The sequence below is a fragment of the Passer montanus genome, unplaced genomic scaffold, assembly GCF_014805655.1.
Source record: "Passer montanus isolate IOZ18808 unplaced genomic scaffold, ASM1480565v1 scaffold1, whole genome shotgun sequence".
In the NCBI taxonomy this organism is placed as follows: domain Eukaryota; kingdom Metazoa; phylum Chordata; class Aves; order Passeriformes; family Passeridae; genus Passer; species Passer montanus.
The window spans coordinates 6,373,826-6,395,689 of record NW_024356504.1 but is presented as its reverse complement, the minus strand read 5'-3'; the positions used below and the strand labels follow the sequence as shown (position 1 = coordinate 6,395,689).

Below are 21,864 nucleotides of genomic sequence, written 5' to 3'. Positions count from 1 at the left end.
CCTCTTTGCTTAAGAGGAAGAAAGAGCAGTCAGTTGTCAAAGTTCATGTGTTATTCAGGAGGAAATGCTTTGTGAAGTATTTTAGAAGGAAGTATCATGTAAATGGTGCATAACTTTTTATGAATTGGGCTCACAGCATGTAGGCCAGATGCCAGGCTGCTAAAGTGAAGCAGTAATGAGAGTTCAGAAGTTGTTTGTGACTGAAAACAATGGAACAAACAGTAAAAGACTTTCATCTCAATTAAACCCAGTCCTGAGGCAGAAATGTTAATTTAACAGGCTCCAAGACACCATTTATATATCCTGGTAATTTTAGTTCCCCGTTTGTCATTAAGGAAGCAATAACTAGCTTTATGTAGAAAACTTCACACAAGTTAGGGAAAAAATGCTTAACTCCTAACTTTCACCATTCTTGGCTGTTTGTTTCAGTGGTTTTGGTGTAACTTTAAAAAAAAAAGTCCCTGATTTTTGCTTAGTTTTGTGGTGTAAAAACTAATGAAGCGCTCTCTTAAAAACTTTCCACATGCCATAGGCTTGTGAAATCTAAACTTAGGCAGCCTTAATTAGTGTCAAATATTTGTGCAGAGTTGTACATATGTGTTCAAAAATTAATGAAATCTTTTCCTAAATCATGTTCTAAATTAGTAGAGAAAATTCTGTATAATTTTGATAATCAAAGTGCGCCAAGCAATTTTTGTAATTTTGACTACCAAGCTATTTTTTATTTGCCCCTTAAAGTAGGAATCTTAAGAGCACTGTTTGCCTTTATATGACGACTTCTGCTTTTTGCCAAAGGTCATGCTCTTAAACCACAAGTTGCTTCCATTTTTACATCGTTTTTGGATGGACTGAAAAAGTTCTACATCACAAAGGTAATTTTGGAGTTTTTAATATTGGTCTGAATTTTTCATGCTATTCATAAAATTCAAGATTTTTTGGTAAACTGTTTCCAATGCAGCCGAGTTTGAGTATAACTGATACCACAGTGCAAGAACTTGAGGTCCTAAATGTGGTTTCTTTCAAATGAGATTGTGTTTGAGAAGTTATTCCAAGAGAGCTGTTGTCACTGGTCATACTTGTATAAGAGATTAATGCCTGTTCAAATGTATTCAAATGTAGAAAATTTCATTGTCTTCCAAGAGAGCGTACTTTGGAAGACAGTGACCAATGTTGATTCTGCTGCTTTTTCTTGGATTATTGAAGTGGGAAATAACATGTGTCTTGGGACTTCTTTTGTTGAGGAATATATATTCTGGTTGAGATAGCCCAGAAGTTTTTTCTTCCCTTCACATTCATGATGGGCATAGTTTTCTTCCTGCTTTTATAGCTGGTAGGAATAATTGATTGAATATAAATGTCTCTGTTGCTCAAAGCATTTAAGACCTTTTTTTTCTACAGCATAGGTAGACAGCTGTTATGCCTATCCTGCCTTTTAACAGGAGGATAGAGGTGGCAGATAATTTGTTAATTCCGTTGACCTGTCCTGTCAAGGAAAAACTTAGGTGTTTTGGGAGTAAATTTATGAAAGACTTTTGTTCTAATTATTCTTCTTAATTGCAGCAACACTTACTGACTAGGGCACATGCCATGTATTTGAAAAGTAAAAACCTCTTCCATGTATTCTGCCACATAGACTATGACTAATGGCAAGTTTGTCTCTCTTTGCAGTTTAAAGGATTTGATCCCAACATACTGTGTGTAGCTACCTTGCTCTTTGAGGGTGACAGAGAGAAGGTTCTTCAGCATGAGAAGCAAGTCTATGATATTGCCACCAAGTTTGGGTATGCTTTTCAAAGAACATTTTCAGTGTGAAGCTGGGAGTGAACTGTCCAGGAAAAAATTGGACCACCATATCTTTGTAGTGCTTCCTGTATGGATATGTTCTCATTTGCTAGTTTGAAGTGGCAGCAGTCAATTAGCTGATATTAGGGTGATATTATGGTGATATTAAGTTTTTGCAGAATTCATGTGAGTATATGAATATAAGAAACTTTAGTTGGAAGAGTGCAGTGATTCTCTGTGCCACAAAGGGACAGAAAACTCCCATTGAAGTGGCAGGCTGAGTAATGATCAAGCATTTTCTTTCCTTCTGCCTTGATTAAATGTGATTGATTAAAACCATCATTAAAACTGATTTGTCAAGAAAGTACTGTTATTGCTAATACTAGTCTCAGCTATTCAAATATACGTATAAGTGCTGTTTTATCCACCTCTAGGCTGTAATTACTGAATTCTGTGCTTTTCTTGTGCTTTCATTCTGTTACTTCAATTGTGAATCCTTTTGTATTTTGGTATTTCAAGATGGTAGTGTATTGATAAGGGGGGAAACTTGTCTGTGTTAGAGCCATTGCAAGATGGTGCTGTCTATGCTGCTTTATTAAGGCCATTAGTGAAGTCTTCATAGGTTAACCTGGTTTAAAATTATAAACCATTTAATGGCTTTATAGTATAAAATACTTCACTTCTGTGCTTCTTCAGGTGTCTGATTTCACACCCATACCCACCTCTCTCTCAGATTTAGGGGAGCTTGTAGGAATACTGATTCCAGATGCATAGCACTTTGTTGTTCTTAGAAACCAATAGTTAAAAACAAATGCTTTCATAATAACCCTTGTTAGGCTAGTGAAAGCAAGGCTTCCTTTTTCTTTAGTGCTATAACCTTTGTGTCTTTTTAAAATTCATTCAGCGCTCTTATGCTTTGGAGATCTTAAGTCTTGGGGTCTCATGACTTGTGCACATAAAAATACACAAATTCAGCCTGCTTAGAAATGTAATTACCCATGTTCCTGTAAATTAATATCCAGGATATATTATGTCTATTTGTGTTTTTCCACTCTTTTGTGGGTTTTGAAGACTGTTTTCTAAGATCTCGTCAAATATTTTGGTAAGTTTGTCTCCAGGTTATGGAATGAAAAGAGAAATGAATAAAGGTCTGGTCTGAAGTAACTTCTGATTTCTAGTGGAGAAATCTTACTATTAACAACTAAAAAAACACAGCTTAGGCAGCTACACTTGGACATATGTTTAATAATAAAAGTTATTTTATAAATATTTTTGTAATCTGGTAACTAATTTGGTGGAAAATTAATTAAATTCTTGTAAATTTCAGTGGCTTAGCAGCAGGAGAAGATAATGGACAAAGAGGATACATGCTGACATTTGTCATTGCTTATCTTCGGGTAAGTCAGCTTTTGTCTGTGTGCTGCAACTTCTGCTAATTAATGTAACAAAACATAGAGATGTTTCTTTGAAGATGCTTTTTCTGAAATCTGAGTGCAGGCTGCTTTGGATGATATCTCAGAGATTATATCAACCTGGGATCTGCTTATGACTGGTTTAAATCAGAATTCCAACATAAGGAACTTTTAGTCTAAACTGCTGCAGCTGTTCTTACACATTTTAGTCTTACTGTTTGAGATTTTTTTTTTATTTTTCAGAACAATATGCACATCCTGAGTGTTTGATTTGTTGGGGACAAATCACTGAGTCTCCCTTTATTTCAGCAGGCTGTGTGTAAGATGAGAAGATGTTTGTCTTTTTTCTATCTAGACAGCGACTACATTGCACAAAAATATTTTTACTAGGTATTATACTGATGAGCACAGTGAAACCCTTGGCTTGGTACTATAGTGATAAAAATATTTGATTAGTATAGATGTACTGACAGTCTGATAAGTTATCTCACTGTAGCCATGGCATCAAAATGTTTGTCATCTGTGTCTTTTAAGAGCGTCCCTATTTCCCTATTAATAATAAACTTAGGTCACTGGGACATATGGGTGTTTCTGCTACATTAGAATTTCTGTTCTTTTCCTGCAAACTAAAAAGTTGTTCTCCTGATAGCTGTGTAGCATACAGTGGAATCCCAGATGCTGATACTGAATGTTACTGATAATCTCCTTACTTTTTTTATTAGGACCTAGGCCTGGATTATTACGTAATAGGAGAATCATTTGAGACATCTGTTCCTTGGGATAGGTAAACTCTTAATACTCTTCAGAATTTCTTAAAACTTGATTTCATTCAAATTACTCCTAACTCGTGTTTGCTCATGAGGATGCTTCTTTTAGGCCTGTGTATTGGATGCAGCCTGACATACCTTGAGTCTTGCAGCTGTGTGTTCTTGCTGAAGTTGCTGATAAATTACATACCAGAGTTTTGTAAATGCAGTGTATCAAGCATTCAGTAATATTTCATCTTAGGTTACCTTACTGTAACAAATTTAGGATTTGAAATTGCCCTGTTTAGGAGGCAGGACATTGGTGACACAATTGCAGTGGGGCGTGAGCAGCCACATGTGTGGGATCATCAGTGTATTTCAAAGGGATTAGTCTTCAGTGAAGATGAAAAAAATCAGGTATATTTAAGTAAGTTTTTTTCTTTGTCCAGTAATGTAGGGAAATACTGAAAGGGCGACTGAGATCTTTTACCTAAGGGTATTTTATCTGTTAGCTATGGTTGAGTAACGTTTGACCACAACAGAGTTTAATATACAAAATCATTTTGGATGCTCTGATCCATTTGGTAAGCCTGAAATCTCTTTAGTAGGATCCAGAGTGATTTGAATCAAAGCTTTACAGCATTCAGTGCAAAGTCTGGTGACTTAAGCTGGCAACCCTATACCCTTGCAATTGAATTTAGTGGCAGTTGTAAATTCCAGCCTGTTTGAAAAATGCAAAGTATCCTAAGAGCGTAGAAGAAATTTGAGGACAATTTTAAAGTCAAAGTGCTCTTCCTTTAGCTTTATAGGTTTTGAAGCATGCTAACTTCTTAGTCCCCAATTTTTTTGCCATTCCCAAGTTTCAGAAGACTATGAATTTTTACTTAAGAAAGTATTTAAAATTGTCCTCACTGAAGCATATGCTTTGAAAATCTTTTTCTGCTTTGATTTATAAGGACCATGTAACTTTCCATAAACTGATTAACTTCTTCTTGACAGGTAGAAGATACTTGAACAAAATATTTAGCTGACTTTCTTATTCACTAAATGGTTAAATTCTCCTGTGTTCTGTGAATCTTTAATGTAGTTCTAAATCTGTATAAAACACCAAAATCTGAATTGTAGCTCTGCAGACCTTTGTGGGAGACTGTGTAACTGAAGAAATGATCATTTGAAAAACAGTGATTTCTTTTGGTTGCTCTAGCACTTTGTTTGGACCTGAGTCTATCCTAGAAGAACCAAAAAAAAAAAAAAGGCAGAACAAGTATGGCTTCTAACAGGGTCTCATAGTTCATTGCTGTATTAGAATTATAGTGTCTCAAGTTGGCAGAGTAGTGCCCAGCTGAAGGATCTGCAGTTTTGGCCTTGCAGCAACACAAAGATATGGTGTTAGTATAGCTTGCCAGACCTTTGAGTTCTCAGGATTTCTTCTGTATTTGTTATCTACTTTGCCAAAACTTTGAGGCTGTTTTGCTAAGAAAGTAAAGACATTCAGAAGTAGGTAACCTCCTTATTTTTTTAACACTTTTGACATCTCTTCCTTATGAAGAAGAGTTTTTTAGGTTCTCTTTTTCACAATAAACTTGCTATTCAGGAGAAGTGCAAAAAAAGCAATGGAGTCTTGATGAGAACTATCCTTAGAAGAAAGACTAAGCTAGTTAACAGTGAGTTTAGAAGGTACTCTTACATTGTATTAGATTATGCTTTTTAAAAAGGTTGTGAAGTTCTTTTTTTAGAAGCTGTATAAAATCTAATACTGAAATTTTATATATTAATGTGTTTCCTGTTACAGGGTTTTGGACCTTTGTAGAAATGTAAAGGAAAGGATAGTACGAGAATGCAAAGAAAGGGGTGTTCAGTTTGCTCCTCTTTCCACCTGTAGGTAAGCCATGCAATAATATAAATAATTTTTCTTGAATCTTAGTTCAGTAAGAGATCTAGTAAAGATATTACAAATACCAGTAGCCTTTAACCTTCCTCTTGAACCTGGGGAGTTCAAGGGATTAGTAGCACTTGCTTAGGCTTTAGACTTTTGCTTATATGGACAAGAGTCAGTTGTACTGACTTCAACTTTCAAAGTCACAGCATTGAGTCACTCCTGGATTAGCAGCAAAAAAAAATAAAGAAATTTTAAAAAAAAGGTGCTGTCCCTTTGAGTAAGATAGGAAGTAATCTCAGGAATTTTATGATGTCACATAGTGGTTGGGTTAATATCATAAAGCTTTGTTTGTAATGCAGTTCTCTTCAACAGGGTGACACAGACTTACGATGCAGGTGCATGCGTCTACTTCTACTTTGCCTTTAACTACAGAGGAATTAGTGATCCTATTCATGTCTATGAACAAATTGAGGTAATGTATGAAGAAACAATAGTTAAGGGGGAAAAGCTGATGACCTGTATTTTGTTCTGAACCTATTGGCCAAGCTTACTGAACTTTGCAGGAAAGATCTCAGAAGTCTGTGTGCAAAGCTTTGATTATTATCAGCAATAATACATATTCATAGCTCATCAAGTAGAGAAAAGGCTACCAGGTGACAGTTTTAGATATCAGTACATCAGTAGTTCTGACTGAAGTATAGAAGAGCTTGACCTGGATTTTCTTGGATGGCAGAAGCTTCAAATCTTAAACCTCAAATCCATGGGAAACTAGTCTTCCTTAGTTCCATTATTTACAAAACTACTTCTGCTTAATACACAGTCTGTAAAATGCATGGTAAAACTGCCAAGCTCATACCTTATTAATAGTGCTGCATGTAGAGAATAAGGAATGGTACTGTCTCATGCCTTTTCTGTTAGGCTGAGATTAAACATTGGTCTACATCCAGTCTGTTAGACCAGTTGTAAGCTGCTTCAGCATTGGCCAGGCATCTCTGCAGTAATTCTGCTGTAACACTTCACCTGATGGAACACTGTACTTGGGTGAAATTATATCCTTGTTACCTTCAAGATGCAATTCTTAGAAGGACTATAGCCAAACTGCTTTTTGTCCTACCTTCTGGTTCCTAGCTCAGACTTTTGCACTAGAAAATTGCTAATAGGACTGTAGATAAATAGTATTTATATCTGGGATATCATTCTTCTCATGCTTATTCTTTAGAAATTTATCTCAAATTTGGCAAGTGGATGCAAAGTTTTATCTACAAGTTCAGAGGCTTCCATGCTGTTGCATATAGGGCACTGAAGAATGCAATACTTGAGTATTTACTTAATGAAACTTACTTATACCTAGATACTTCTTTTATTAGAATTCATTTGTGTGATTACCTGAATGCACTTTTTCCATTGTAGTGACAAAATTTAACATAACAAAGTGAGTTTGCTGACCAAGTATATGTATTCTATGGCAGACTGGAAAAAAATCTCTAACTGCACAGCTACAGCTATATATGTTATTCCTAAAGCAGTACACTCTTTAGAAAAGAAAACATGTAGTGCTTGGGCTTAGAAAAGCTTTCATTGTTTACACCTTCTAAGCTCTCTGATTATTCAGAAGTGACTGGTAAAGAAGATTCTAAAACTTGAGCTTTGTTTTCTGCCACAAACGGCACCTGTGAAAGGGTTGCCTGTTGTAAAGTACCTCACTGCATCTTGGAGATCTGGGTTGAACTCTAATCTGAATAAGGATCTCTGACAAGCCTGTTTTCAGACTTCTCTTTTGATACTTAATCATCTTCCAAATGAGCATCCCAGCAACTGGATGTTTAAGTTTTGGCAATGGGAAAGTGATCCAGAATATTCTATTCCTGAGCAATACATTTGTTACAAGAGATGCCTTTTGAAATGTCATGGCTGTGATGTTTATTTAGGAGACTCTTACTTACCTTTATCTGCAGGCTTGAGCTATAATGTTTACCTATATAATGTACCCTGATTACTTCAGAAACTTTTCATACACCTGTGTGTATGAGTGCAATAGAAAGCATTTCATGAAATCCAACAGTGTTGTGTAATTGCTGTTGAATAAATACCATCTCTTTCAAATTTAGAGGGCTGCTAGAGAAGAAATACTTGCCAATGGAGGAAGTCTTTCACATCACCATGGAGGTAATGTTCTCAGTCTAATGTCAGTTTCTTTGATACTGTTAAATATTCATGAGTACATGAAATAGTTTGTAGTAGAATTCTGAAAAATATTTCATGGCATTAACTGAAATTACTGGGGGAGGGTCAAAGGGGGAAGGAGATTTCCTGGCATTTTATCTAGAAACTTCTCACTCTTTTTCCAGTTTGATCAGTTTGTCCTAAACAACTTTTACTTATCCTTGTGTAGATATATATTCAGTTACAAAGACTTCAAATGGGATTTTCAGTTTTAAGACAGTTTTGTGTCCCTTGTGGCTTTGTGAATATTTTGTCCAAATTCCAGAGCACTTAGGCCACGTGTCTGAATAAAAGAGCCAGTGACTTTGAACTGGACTATGTTCCAATCTACCATTGATTGCATAATTGATGTTATGTAAGTGTTTACTTTACTGACCTGCTGTCTGGTAAGTTCTGGTTACCCAGTTTCCTCTCTTGGAGTTTGGGGATTACTTGTCCTGTGTTACTAGCATCTTGACAAGGTATTTTATACTTTGATAATAAGAACCAATGTCATGTATAAGCAATATTTCCTATACCTGAAGCTTTACATACATTTTTCCCACATACATGGATAGTCTAATTTGATTGCATGCATCCTATACAATGTTACAACCTTGGATGTCAGGAAGACTTGTGATGTCAGTGTGATTTGTGCAGCTACCTTCTTAAAAGTGATTCTTTTCATATATTTGTTCTCTCTGCTCTCTTGGGGCATTGCTTGGTCACAGATACAAGTGCAAAGAAGACGTGTAATGGTTTAAAACTAGAGAAAAAATTTGTAATTCTAAAATCACTGTGTGGGGGAAAGAATCCTAAAGGGCAGAAGCTGTGCTTTAAAACATGTCAGTTACTTCCTAAACTTGCAGGAAACTTAAACTTTTAGCTAGTGCTGTTTTCAGGCGTCTTGATTGGTGATGAAAACTGAAATGGACTCTGCTTTAGCAGGATCAGGATATTGAAGGATATGTAGGTAACAACATGAGTGAAAAGGTTTCAGTAGTTTTTTGTTAATATGCTCTGATTAAATCTTTAACATGGTGGTGTAGTGGAACTGTCAGGTCTCACACACTGAATGTGGGATTACCCCCTTGATGTACTCTCATGCTTTCCCTGCTGTCACACTCTGTTTTACTGTGACTAGCATTTCATCCAGCTTGGATGCAGCTGGAGCTTGTCACATATTTGGATGTATTTGCCCTCACCATATAAAATCTTGCTTACTGCATGTATTGAACAAGAAAAAAAAATTATATAGCATTTTCAAACCGTTGCATGCTTGAACCTTGTGACTCCACAGCTATGAAAACTGGGTTTCTGTTTGACTTCGTATGCTCCTGTTGTATGCATGACTGCCACTGATATATATTTTCCACTTTGAGTGGTTTTGTCTGGCAGTTCATTGTGTTTAATATTCAAGATTAATTTTTTTCCAGTGCTTAGTAGATGTGGTGCTGAAAATTAGCCTAATATTGTCGGTTTTATTTACTGACCTTCAAGCCTTGTAACTCTTAGCACTGACTGGTCTATTGTGTAGGGTAAAAGAAAATACTGGTGCAATTTCCTTTGGTGTTTGTCTTGTAATTGTGATTAATAACAGTTGTTTTCACTATCTGGAAACAGACAGGCTGATTTGTCTGCCTACAATCACACTGTGATAAATGGAGCTATTTTAACTCTGGGTTTGTGTATCAAAGAAAACAGATGTAGTCTGGGACTTGAGGCTATAGGAAATACAAAGCCTGCTTAAGTCAATGTTCATGTACTCCTTGAGTGAAGAAATGGTCATATATGACAGTTTGAGTTGTGTAAATGTATAAATTACTTTGCATCTGGGGAATTACCAACTGCAGGTAGGTGCAAAGTGAGAACTGAAATCATGTTACTTTTAACTTTATGAAGAGTAGCTTCAGAAGGACTTCACTGTGGATAAATCTTTCTTCCCTCACCCCCCTTGTCACCCTGGCTTTACTCTGTCCTACGCTCAGAAAGGGACATTGCACGTCTTCAAGCAGAGTTTGATCCTTCTTTCTGGGCACTGGGTATCTTTAGATTTGAGAGTCATGTAAGGTTGCTAGAGAGCCATAGATAGTGTTTAGAAACTTAGCATTTAAAAAGCAGCATTAGAAATGACAATTTCTTGTAGATACAAGTTTAAGTTCAGATAAATAATTATTCTAATCATTTATGGCAAGCCCTTAAAACACACATATGATGTGTCACACTTGAATTTTTCTTTTATTGAACATGCCCTTTTTTGTATGCATGAAATAATGAGCTAAGGAGGTACCAGTAGGTATGACTTGTGTATAAATACAACTATAACTCCTTTGGGGTACACCATCAGAGAGGGAGAAGGTTGGATTTGTGCCTGATCTCTTTCATATTACCATGTTAAGGACCCATGTAAAACTAAGCAGTCTAAAAACTAATGATACATTGCTTCCCTTTGAGGCACTGTTTTAACTAAACTGGTTGCTTAAGGAAACAATTATCAGATTGTGGGGTTGAGGAAAATAGCCCCATTTAGCCACTTAACATAATAGAGATAATTTTCTTCTACTTCCTAGACAGCTGATTAGAATAAAGGTTAACCAGGTAGCCCGTGCTGCATAGATTTAGCTGTAGTATCAATGGCAGTTTATGTAGGAAAACAAAAAATAAGAAAAAATCCCACAACACTAAAAACAAAAGCAAAACCCCTAAAACAAAACAAAGGAAAAAGCAAACCTTACACCTTGTTTGCATTCAATTCATATTTGACATTGCAGTTCTTTGGCATTAAAGGGCTGTGGCTTAAGCTATACACTGCAGTAATTAACTCAAACTACAAAATCTGAAATTATAAAGTTCTTTTATGAGGGGGAGTTAAACACATTCTTTTCTCTTCTACACAGGGGAAAAAAATCTTCCCTTAGGTTAAGCATACTAGAGCTAGTTCTACTCATTAGAATGAGTTGAACCTGATCATTGGTTAAAAATGGAGTAACCTCATGTGCAATAATACAATAACACAGTTGTATTTTCCTCCTTGGTCTGTTGAAAGTCTTAATAGAATAGTCATCTTCAGTGCCTTTTCAAAAAAAAAATGAAAAAGGAAAGGACCTCCTGATTCATCACACTGAACTTGAAATTATTATTTCAGCTGCTAAGATACCAAGTGAAAATATGCAAAGTGTTATGGTGGTGGTGTTAATTCTGCAGTAGACTTGGTGTAAACTGGTCCAATATACTCCATTGTCACCGTGTTTTACATGAATGCACTGACCTTTCTCAGTATTGCAGAGTTCTCCCTGGAAGACTAATAGCATGTTAAGCAGTCTATAAGTGCAGAGGGCTGCTTTCTGGAGGGACAGCTAGCTTCAGGAAGAGCAACAGCTGGATGAGCCTCATCCTTCTTAGGACCTGTCACTGCTGCTCCTTTTGCAAAGCTGTTGTTATGCAGTAACTGATTCTTCAGGTTGAAAGGGCTGGAGCAGAGGAAGTCCAGAGCCATGTGCTGTGCCATCAGAACCTATTTCCACTGGGACCACACAGTGCTATAAATCTGTTCTGCATGGTTGTAGAGTAATTCCTGAAATCAATCAGCTACATGAAAACTTTTCTTACAGAACTGTTCATGTGTGCTCTGGTACTTCATATTCCAAAAGTGAGAATACCAATTGCTGCCTGCTGTTTGCTCATTACATTTTTACAGCCAGACTTGTTGTAACCATCCAGATGCATTTTCAAAGATGCACAAGTGAAAAAGGGCAGTGGAAAGATGAACTTTTCCAGTGAAACCAACATGGAGCAGCATGTATCAGAGCTAGGGAAGAGTTACCCAGTTCACATATTTCTCTTTCACATGTGGGCTAGAATGATAGATAAAAAGCTAAAATTCAGCTGGTGTTGGACTGTCTCTGGAGTTGCTACTGAACAAGCTTCTTGGCTTTCTGATCTGAAGTACCTTGTGAGAAGTAGGCTCCATGCCATGCTGTGGGGTTTGTGCTCAGTGTAATAGGGGGGGGTTCAGATTGGAGGTTTCTGCTTTCTAGCAGTGAATGTTTTAAGGCTATTAGACTGCTCAGCACACCTCAGGAACAGGCCACTTGCCTCCTGTCAAACTGGGAAACCGATTCTCTTGTACCTCGTCTTAGATACGTAAGATCACTGAATCACAGAATGGGTAGGGTTGTAAGGGGACACAGTGGGTAATTTCATCCCATTTCCCTGCTCAAATGGGGCCATCATAGAGCACCACTGCACAGGGTGGCATCCAGAAGGTTCTTGAATACCTCTTGAATACCCAGAGAGAGACTGCACACCCTCTCTGGGCAATCCCTTCCAGTGCCTGGGCACCTGCACAGTGAAGAAATTATTCCTCATGCTTAGATGGAATTTCCTGTGCTTGTTGCCTCTTGGACGTTTGCTTGGCACCACCAGGCAGAGCCTGGCTCCATCCTCTTGACACCCTCCCTTCAGATGCAAGATTAAGTGTTTTCAGAAGAAGAAGGTGCAAGAAGGAGGGGCTGTGTTTGTTTCCAGTTGGGGCACAAGGATTATGCACATGATGGTGTGTATAGCTAAGTGGATAAGTAGTAACAAGCTGTGCTAAGCTACTACAAACACATTGTTAATCATGTTATTATGTAGCATATAGAATCGGGTGACTTTGATCTCGTGTTTGAATTGTGAAAAGTATACTGTGCTGAAAGTGTGCTAAGCTACTACAAACACATTGTTAATCATGTTATTATGTAGCATATAGAATCAGGTGACTTTGATCTCATGTTTATCTCAAAGTATACTGTGCTGAAAGCCTGTAAGTGGTAGATGCTTGTATCTATTCTGGTTTTGTGCACCGTCTCCTGGCAGTTCTAGATAAATGCCATCATGTAGGGCTAAAACTGAGAAGTCTACTTTCTCTAGGCTAGAAATGGGAAGTTGGTTTTCTGTGATAAGATCAGGCCTAACTAATCTCTAGCTAAATTCTTTAGCTAGGCTTAGAGTGGAGGTAGGCAACTTTGTCACTTAGAATTATTTTTATGTTCACACTAACAACTTTAACTATTATGGCATTTTATTCCTCTTTTTCTCTTCTCATCCTTGAAGCCATTTGGGCTGTCCTGTGGAGGAGGAGAACCAGCAAATGAATAGCACAGCACTAACCTGAAGTGAAACAATATATAAATGACCTTTCTAAGTGCTGCTCTCATTTTCACAGAGCCTTTCCCTCACTTGGTCTGTTTTCCATTTTATCTGATGGACCAGCTTAGAATTAGGAGAGATTGCTTCAAAGCTTTTTAACTCTAATGTGAAAACTTGAGTAGTTGAAAATTCCACGTATGTTTTATTGACATAGGAACAGGGAATCAACATCGCTGTTACCAAGGGGTTAAAATCTTTTTGTTGAGCATGTTTGTGAAGGACTGCTGGTAACTGTAGTACAGCTTTTTTTCTTTCCAGTTCACTAATCAGATGTATGTTAGATTTATTATTGCAAAAGTGTAAACCATAGAAAATTTGACAAGATAGATGTGTAAATTATCACTTTGACAGAACTAATGATGCACTCCAAGCACCTTCTGTTTTCCAGCACTTGGTGAGCGACTTCATTAAATATGCAACGACTGTTTGGTGCTGCTCAGACAGTAGTTCAGTTCCTTGTGGAATTGCATTATTACTGGAGGTGTAAAGGAGGCAGGCATGCTAGCTGTTGGGCATCCTGCTGTGATTCTAATGTGCTCCATCTTGTTGGAGCAGTTGTTTGCAGTCTTTTCAGGACAATTACATCCATAACCACAGAACACATTCACTGAAACTATATTACAGATAACAGTTGAGAATAGTAATGACTGTTCTTCAGCTGCTTGTGTAAGAGCCAGTGTGAGTGACTTGAGGGGATGGTCAAGCCACATCCACAATTCAGTTATTTTGTAGTAGTGTTAAAGTTTGAACAGATAAAATTTGACGTCAGTGTGCTCAGACAGTCACGTTGTAGTGACAGTATATTCACAGATGGGGATTCTTTCTTGAGCTGGGGCTGCAAAATACAGCCAGGGTTCCTACCACATGACAAATTCTTTTTGTCCTTCAGTTGTGATCTTTGATCTTGACACACGTGCTGCTAATAGTCATTTTCTAGCAAACTGCAAATTTCATTCTGTCTCACATTATTTGCTTTTTCTGTTGGCATTGTGACTGGCTCGTATTCCTTAAGGTATAAACAAATATACTCTGTTCTCCAGAGGTGTCCCTGTAATTTATTATTCTGATGACAGTTTGATGGTTACCCTGAAACAGGGCACAAAAGATAGCTTGAATTTAGCTTCAGATACTCTTAAAGCTTCCGTCTCTCAAACATTTACTATGTCTCTTCATACTGACAAATGGATTGTGTTTCAGGCTGGTAAGTTTAATGCTAAAGTGTGTTTAATGAAAAAAATGACCTCAGTTTTGAATGATCTGTTAATCAGAGTTGATGATTTGGTTAATTAGCATGTGAACACTTGGCCATTTAACAGGACTATTGTAAGAATTTAGTGAAATGAGTTCTCAGAAGATTGTTTCAGCTTTGTTTGTATTTGGTATATGTTCTGTATAGCCATTTTTATATGTCAAACAAAGCTCTTGTGTAATAGCATTGAGCAATTACCAGCCAGCATAGAAGTTTTAAATGAAATATTAAACCTTCTTCATAGAAACATTTTTTGCTATTTAAACCAACACTGGTTTAAGCTTGATTTCGAATTATGTTTTCACTTTAAAGTAATCAAGACGTGGGGTTCTGCTTTTTAGTAATCTCCTCTACAGTTTACAACTTAAAATTAGTTTGTGGCTTTTTAAAACTTACTACTGATTCCTTGTCTTAATAGAACATGTGATTTCAGCCTAAGCTTCATCTAAATTTCATAGTTTCTAAAGAAAGTAGACAGGGTGGAACACAGTCTTCCTCTGGGAGTATGCTGAGCTTAATGAGCTTGATAGTCTGGTGGGCTCAATAAATCAAATAAAGCAAAACATTTCTCATTTTTGAATAAAAGCATTTATCACACAGTGTTTATTCATTCATGGTCACAAGATTGATTGGCTCCTAGAATCCTGCCATATATTGAAACACTTTGTTTTTGTTTTTCTAGTAGGCAAATTGCGGAAGCGCTGGATGAAGGAGAGCATCTCTGATGTTGGCTTGGGAATGCTGAGATCTGTTAAAGAATATGTGGACCCCAATAACATCTTTGGAAACAAAAATCTTTTATAAAGCCCTGCACAAATGATGTACTAAAAATTAAAAATTACTGTTGAAATTCCTCCACTTTCATTGTATTGATATCCCAGTAATCAAATATAACATAGACTAAACTTTCAAAACTAGTAACTTACATTGATTTTTGCTACTCCCTTCCCCTTTCTCCCAATAAAGTGTAAACATCACTGTTAATGTTTATGGACTTTTACTTAACAATATTCCAACTTACTGGGCACAAAGTACTAACCAGGAAATGCAAATTTGGGTTTCCAAGTTGGGCCAGGCAGCACAGCTGACAATATTTTCAGTGCTGGATACTGCCAGATGTTTCTTACTTAAAGCATCCCCCGCAAGGAGGACAAAGACTGACAGCAGTGTTTTCTACAGAAGCAGCTGCACAGCCCAGCCTCTTGCTAAAGGAAAGCTGCTCAGAGACAGATGAGAGAACACCAAGGAGTACCTCCCTGCACCGCATTAAGTATGTAACAGACTTGTAACCCGCAAATACTTAGAGTATAAATACAGGCTTTCATCAAAAGAGACAGTGTAAGTCAAACTTAAAAATTCAGTAGTCTCTCACTGTAGTACTACTGGAAAATCTTACACAATTGAGCTGTTCTGAGTTGTATTTGTATTGCTGGGATAATCTTAAATTAACTGTAGGTCAGTCACTAAGTTTTGTACAATGGACATTTCTCACTGTATGTTGAAAACAGGTTTGTAACAAAATTTTGTGTTCATCTGTACTTCAGTCCTAGTGTGTATGGGTTTTGTTCCCGTTGTTTGTTTTGCACAGATGCAAAATATCTTTTTCAGTTATTCAGATGAAACTGCCCAGCACTGTCTTTTGAAACAGTCACAACAGTTTAATAAAACACTTAAATGGACAACCTACTGTCATCCTGGAAGTGAGATTTCCCATTTAAGTTTTGTACAGTTTCCTATGGCCTTTATGAATCATTTATTTACTTCACAAGTAGCCACAATTTTAATTGTCCATTGAACTTTATGAAAATGAAATATTTTCTTGATCACTATCATGTGAGAGTAAGCATTTTTACATTGAAACTTGAATCGTAATCAGTAAAATAAACAAAATACTTGTCAATACTCATGATCCATTTTTAAGGTGGGTTCTTTCTTAAAGCAAATTATCCAACTTTTTGATAATTAATGTATATGCATAAGGTAGAAAAAATACAGACTATCCTTTGAGGACACTGTCTCTAGTCAACTGCTTCACAGCTCTGTAGTGTCAGTTTGGACACCTTTTGTATTGGTAGTGCCCTTAATGAGGAGAAAATTATAAACTGGATTTTGTTTTTAAACTGTTTTAGAATACTCTCTAATTAGCTTTCAGTTTTGGTAATATACCAAAAAGAATATAAGATGCTTGAAAAGATACTGCATATCAGAAAACTCTGGACTTGTTCTAAGATTAATTTCAATGCTACAATTCAAATTATTGAAAAACATGGACACTCAAACCATGACATTAAACTGCATGCTGTCAGGGTAATTAAAGAAAACTTTTTTATGATCTGCAGGTCATAAGACAGAATGTTCATGTGATATTTCAATGCAGCTGGATGGTCTTTATTTCACAACATTTCAGTATAAAAATCTATTATTTTTTCTTGCCCCAGAGTTGGTATTTCAGCAGTAACCAGAACAGTAGGCGTAGTCTGTTGTGGGAACTGAGCCTTTGCACTGTGGTTAAGTGTTCCTTAAGTGCACAGAGGTGTCTCGGGGAGGGGATCTGCCTGTGGCTGTGCAGGGGCTGCCTCAGCTCAGCTGCTCGCTGGTGACTCCGTGGCCACGGCTGGCCTCGTGCTGATGACTTGTGTCACTCCCCAGTGGAGACTTTGCTAGGAGCTGGTCAATATGAAGGATGTTTATGTGCCTCAATGACAGTTTGTGTAACTATGAAGAATTAATTTTGAACTAAAGCATGTGAAGCTTTTTTGCAGAATGACAGCACAGAGTAGAACAAGTAGTCGTAGCTTAGTAATACTGATCTCTTAAGATTTTGACTACAGTACAACACAGCTCTGCAACATCCTTCCCATTTTTTAATTTTCTGATTATGGTTTCCTCATCCTTTTTTGTATTGTAACTACACAGGTAAAAGCTCCTTACACTCTCTAACCTTTACATAGCCACTGACTTATGAAGTGATTTAAAATGCAGTAAAGATTTTTATTGTATGTCAGTTGTCCTATGGGGAGGTGAAATACCAGGCTACAAGGGTCCCAAATCACTGTCACTGGATATCTGAGGAAAAAATTCACTCCAACTGTAATAGATATTGCTGTCTTCCTAAATATTATCTAATGAACTGGTCAGAGCTTAGTTGAAACTGCAGTTGAAACATATGTATTACTGTCTTTAATTTCACATTGCTAATGAAAATAGAAAAAAATGTAATGCAAGTTCAGAAGACCTAGATAGATCATTTAAATGAAATCTTAACTGTCTCTAATACTGTAGTCTTCCACCACTCTTCCATCTGTATGCTCTACTTTCTTTCTACAGACTTCACTTGTAGCTGCAGCCTGTTCAGAGATGGAGTTTGATCCATGCAGATTAGAAGTGCTGGTGCATAACATAACTTTTGCATTTGTTTGAGTATTCTGGCCATACATAAGTTACAAGCAGTTTTAATTAACCTTGTAATGACTTCCAGTTACAGAGTTTCTGCTCCCTTTGAAGGAGGAAAGGTACAGAGAGTGACTGTGGCTTGACTGTAAAATATGTTTACATTAGAGAGACCTTTATAAAGTTTGGAGGGAAAAGAAGCAGATCTGTTAAAAACTGATCCAGGATCTAAATCTTACAGTCAAAGAACATGTCTTGATCTGACTTACATTATAATGGTGAAGTTAGAGATGTCATCTTTGCCTTACAGCTGTGAACAGAGGCCAGGCCAAATAGTTCTTCCATAGCAATGTTAATTAACTGAAACCAATTTCAAAGGCAGGGAAACATTAGCACTGAAATCCAGAAAACACAAATTGCTTCTCATCTTGGAAATGTATGTTTATCAAGGTTGTAATTTAATTTTCTGAAAATAAAGCCAAACAGTGTTCGTCATTTTAGTGTGAGATTAACTGTAAAGCTTCAGTTGTAATGTTAAGAGATTACAGAACCTTATATTATTAATAAAAAGAAAATCAGCCTAAACTAGTATGTGTTTTTTGTGATGAAACTAAACAAATACATTCTACTAACTTGTCATATCCCTTCATTTTAATTTGGTGATGAACTCTTGCCTAAGGAAAACTATTAGGAAAGCTTTGGCACATGCTGGGAGAGGAGAGACTGAAATTATAAATCTGTGCTAATAGGAACTCTGCTTTTGTGTCTCATGTAAAGCACAACAGGAAAGAGAATTTCAGAGAAGGAAGGGCGAAACAACACCAGGCTGTTTGGTTCAGAATTTCACCTCCTTGGTGAGGGCAGGATGGGGACCATGTTCAGCTGCTATTTGAAAGCCCTTTCAGTATAATACAGAAGCAGACCTTGTCTTATTTAGCTTCCCCATATTTGAAAGCCCTGTTGTATTAAGCTGTTGCAATAGGTAAATCATTTCCTGCTGCTCATCTCTCATGTAACCTCCTTGTTGCAGGTCCTGGACTCTGTTAAAGTTCTGTGTACAACAATGCATCACATGTGAGCAGAAGCAATATTTCTCAGTTACCTGCATCATTGCTATAAAGACTTTGTGCCTTTTTAACAAAAGTGGCTGAAATCACATGTTGCTTTAAAGAAATGTTGCATTGTCTTGTGTTAGCAACGTAACTCAGTCTTAACACATTGCACAAAACCTGCAAAAGTCATAGTGTGCAGGGGACAGAAGAACTAATGACATGGTGTACCATGTAGAACTATGACAATTGCTCAATATGATCCAATTGTTCAATGTGCTCATATGTTTTTTTATGTGTGCTTGCTCATGGGAAGGAGACTACCTCATCATCAAGCATTTTATTTGTGTTTTCCTTCTATTAACAGCATTAAACTGCAGTATTTTTACTTGGATCCAGTGAGTCTGAGTCTGAAGGAGATTTTAGATGATGATATACTTGTCTCAGGATGACAGCCAGACCCCATCAGTGTTCTCTTTGTTTGAAATACATAAATTTTATAAAAAGTTGGATCTGAACTCACAGCTGTGTAAATACTACAGGCTCACTGTTTATGGTTTTATAGTCCCAACACTGACTTTGAATTCCACATTACCTTTAACATAAATTGATGTCTTTCCTCAGGCTCTCTATGGAGACCAGAACTGGCAAGTGGCTGCTTTTTTCAGTGTCAGCTTTAAGGTTTGCTTTGCTCAAAGGGCAGAAGTGGTCAAAAATACTGTTCAAAGATGTTTGCTGTGCTGTCTCTGAGAAATACTAGTGCTGTTAGTTTGAAATCAAGGATTCCATTTCAAAAATGGGTCTAGGATATTTTAAATTGTACTGTTATTTGCACTATTTAACAATATAAATTGCAATAATATGTACTTTTACTGAAATCGTGTGAAATGTTTCATTTACAATTTTTTTTTGTACTTTGGAAAAACAAAGTATATTTTTTTGGGAAATTTTATGAATCTTTCATTTTGATTCAGAATAAATCTAAATTTCAATTGACTGTTCATAATTTCCAGTATAACATTGATATCTGGGTAGCACTTTGCCTGTTCCCACCTTCATGGTAGCAGTAATGTAGTAGTATTGCCTCCCCCCAAAATGGGGACCACAGCAGCTTTTACAGTAATGTATTTGTTGTAGTACTGTAAAGTATCATAGCAGCCTTCTAAAGGATAAAGCAAGAGTTGACCACAGCAGTGGATTTGTGTGCTGAAAGATGATGGACAAAATTTGATGATGTGACTCTAATAATGTAAAGTTCAAGTAGATGCTTCTAAAACTTCATATCAAATTAGGAAATAAATGAAAAAATGTTTTTGTTTAAAAATTATACTTTAAAACTTTATTTTTAAATTATGAAGAATGTAAAATGATTGTCCCAGCTCTGCTGTTCAATATCATCTGGCTTGTCTGAGCGTTGCTGACTTCCCACAATGCTTCTGTGCAGCAAATATAAAATGGATGGGCTCCAGGCAGGGTCATGATACAACTGCTCCCATTTCAGGCTGCTGGAAGGGCTGGGCTCTGTTCCCACGAGTGACACGGACACTGAGTGTGGATGTCATCTGGCACTGCCATTGCATCTGTCAGTGCTGGCTCAGCAACACGATACCCAAAGTATTTTAAAGGCAAGGAATATCGCTGATGTTACGTACTCGAATTAAGTTGAAAGCACTTTATGCTTTCAGTTCAGCATAAAAGGGCGATTTGGTAAGTTCAGTTCTTGACTAGACTCAGTCCTGAGGCTGTGGCAGTAATGAGAATGCAGACCCAGGCGCTGACCTTCCTCCCTCACAGCCCGTGGCAGCAGCACTGTTTCCTGTCTCGCTGTGTTCCTGCCGCCGCAGAGCAGGAAATCCTGACTGCCCAGAGGCGAGGCTTAAAAACCCTTCTGAAACATGAAGTGACACACATGCTCACCTAGCAAATACATAGCAGCTGGGTAAATACATCTAGAGATGAGGCCATAAAAGCTGGTTATTAAGGAAAGTAAATCTGGCTAATGTTAGAAAGCAAGATGCGGGTGAGCTGAATGCAATACTTTGGTAAGTGGGTAAGCCGCAAGGCAAATTTACCTTCTTAGTAATGTTGCTTCTAGAAGTACAGGGCAACACTGTTCTTTCAGTCAAGCTTTTTTTTTTTTTAACTTAAGATTGTCATAAAAAATGAAGATTTTGTCTTTCTCTGTTCAGGCTTGTAACTGTGTAATGCCTAAATTCTTCTCTGTGCTCAGTTTTACAGGTTAGCACATTCTAGTGCAGGAAGATGAAGAAGAATAGAAGCCAGTGGCGTCCTTGAAATTGTGCTCATTGGAGCTCATTTTATTCATGCAGAAGTGTCTCAAAGTTAGGGATTGTGATTGGTAACCTTCTTCTAAAGAGGTGAGATACCTCTAAAGCACAGCATTAAAAGCAGTCTGCAGAGAACAAAAAGAAGCACAAGGCCAAAGAGAAAAGATGTTGGAGCAGGTCGGTGGAGATTTACAAGGGTGGAGTATGTCCTTGTTACCCAGCTTGTGGTTGAGTTTACTGTTTCAGATGGAGGAGATGAGTGACAGCTGCCCGAGGGTCAGTGGAGAAAGGCTCTCAAGAAGGTCCTTACTCCTGTGCAGTGCAGAGGTTTAGCATCACACCCTGGAACACAGAGGCTGTCCCTCTGCAAAGCTTCAGCGAGGCAGCACAGCCCACCAGCACACTTAATAAAAACTCCTTTGTGCAACGTCACCTGGCTGTTGAATGACTTACTGCTAATGAAATCATGACCTGGAAGCAAAGAGAATTGCTAATGAGGAAAACAGAGCAAGGGCAGTGCAAGCCAGTGTCTTGTGTGTATGGCTAAATTACAGTGAAATGAACATCTGGCAGCAACAGCCAGGCAGAAGGGACCTGGTTGCTATAGAGAAATGATAAATTTCAGATGGTAACAAATCTGCTGCCTTGGTTACAATTTAGTACTTTTTTAAGGCTGA

The 21,864-nt window shown here is 37.3% G+C and overlaps 1 protein-coding gene across 1 annotated transcript in view; it reads left to right on the top strand.

Annotated features, from left to right (window-relative positions):
• The window catches only part of AGPS (alkylglycerone phosphate synthase), a 58,862-nt gene extending 40,427 nt beyond the window's left edge, over positions 1–18,435 (top strand). The window contains exons 14-21 of the mRNA XM_039701914.1: positions 796–872; positions 1,669–1,781; positions 3,110–3,179; positions 3,917–3,978; positions 5,733–5,822; positions 6,192–6,291; positions 7,928–7,985; positions 15,143–18,435. Of these exons, the coding sequence (XP_039557848.1) occupies positions 796–872; positions 1,669–1,781; positions 3,110–3,179; positions 3,917–3,978; positions 5,733–5,822; positions 6,192–6,291; positions 7,928–7,985; positions 15,143–15,264 (692 nt within the window). The 3' untranslated portion in view covers positions 15,265–18,435. The remainder of the gene's footprint in view (positions 1–795; positions 873–1,668; positions 1,782–3,109; positions 3,180–3,916; positions 3,979–5,732; positions 5,823–6,191; positions 6,292–7,927; positions 7,986–15,142) is intronic.
• Positions 18,436–21,864: the final 3,429 nt, after the last annotated feature.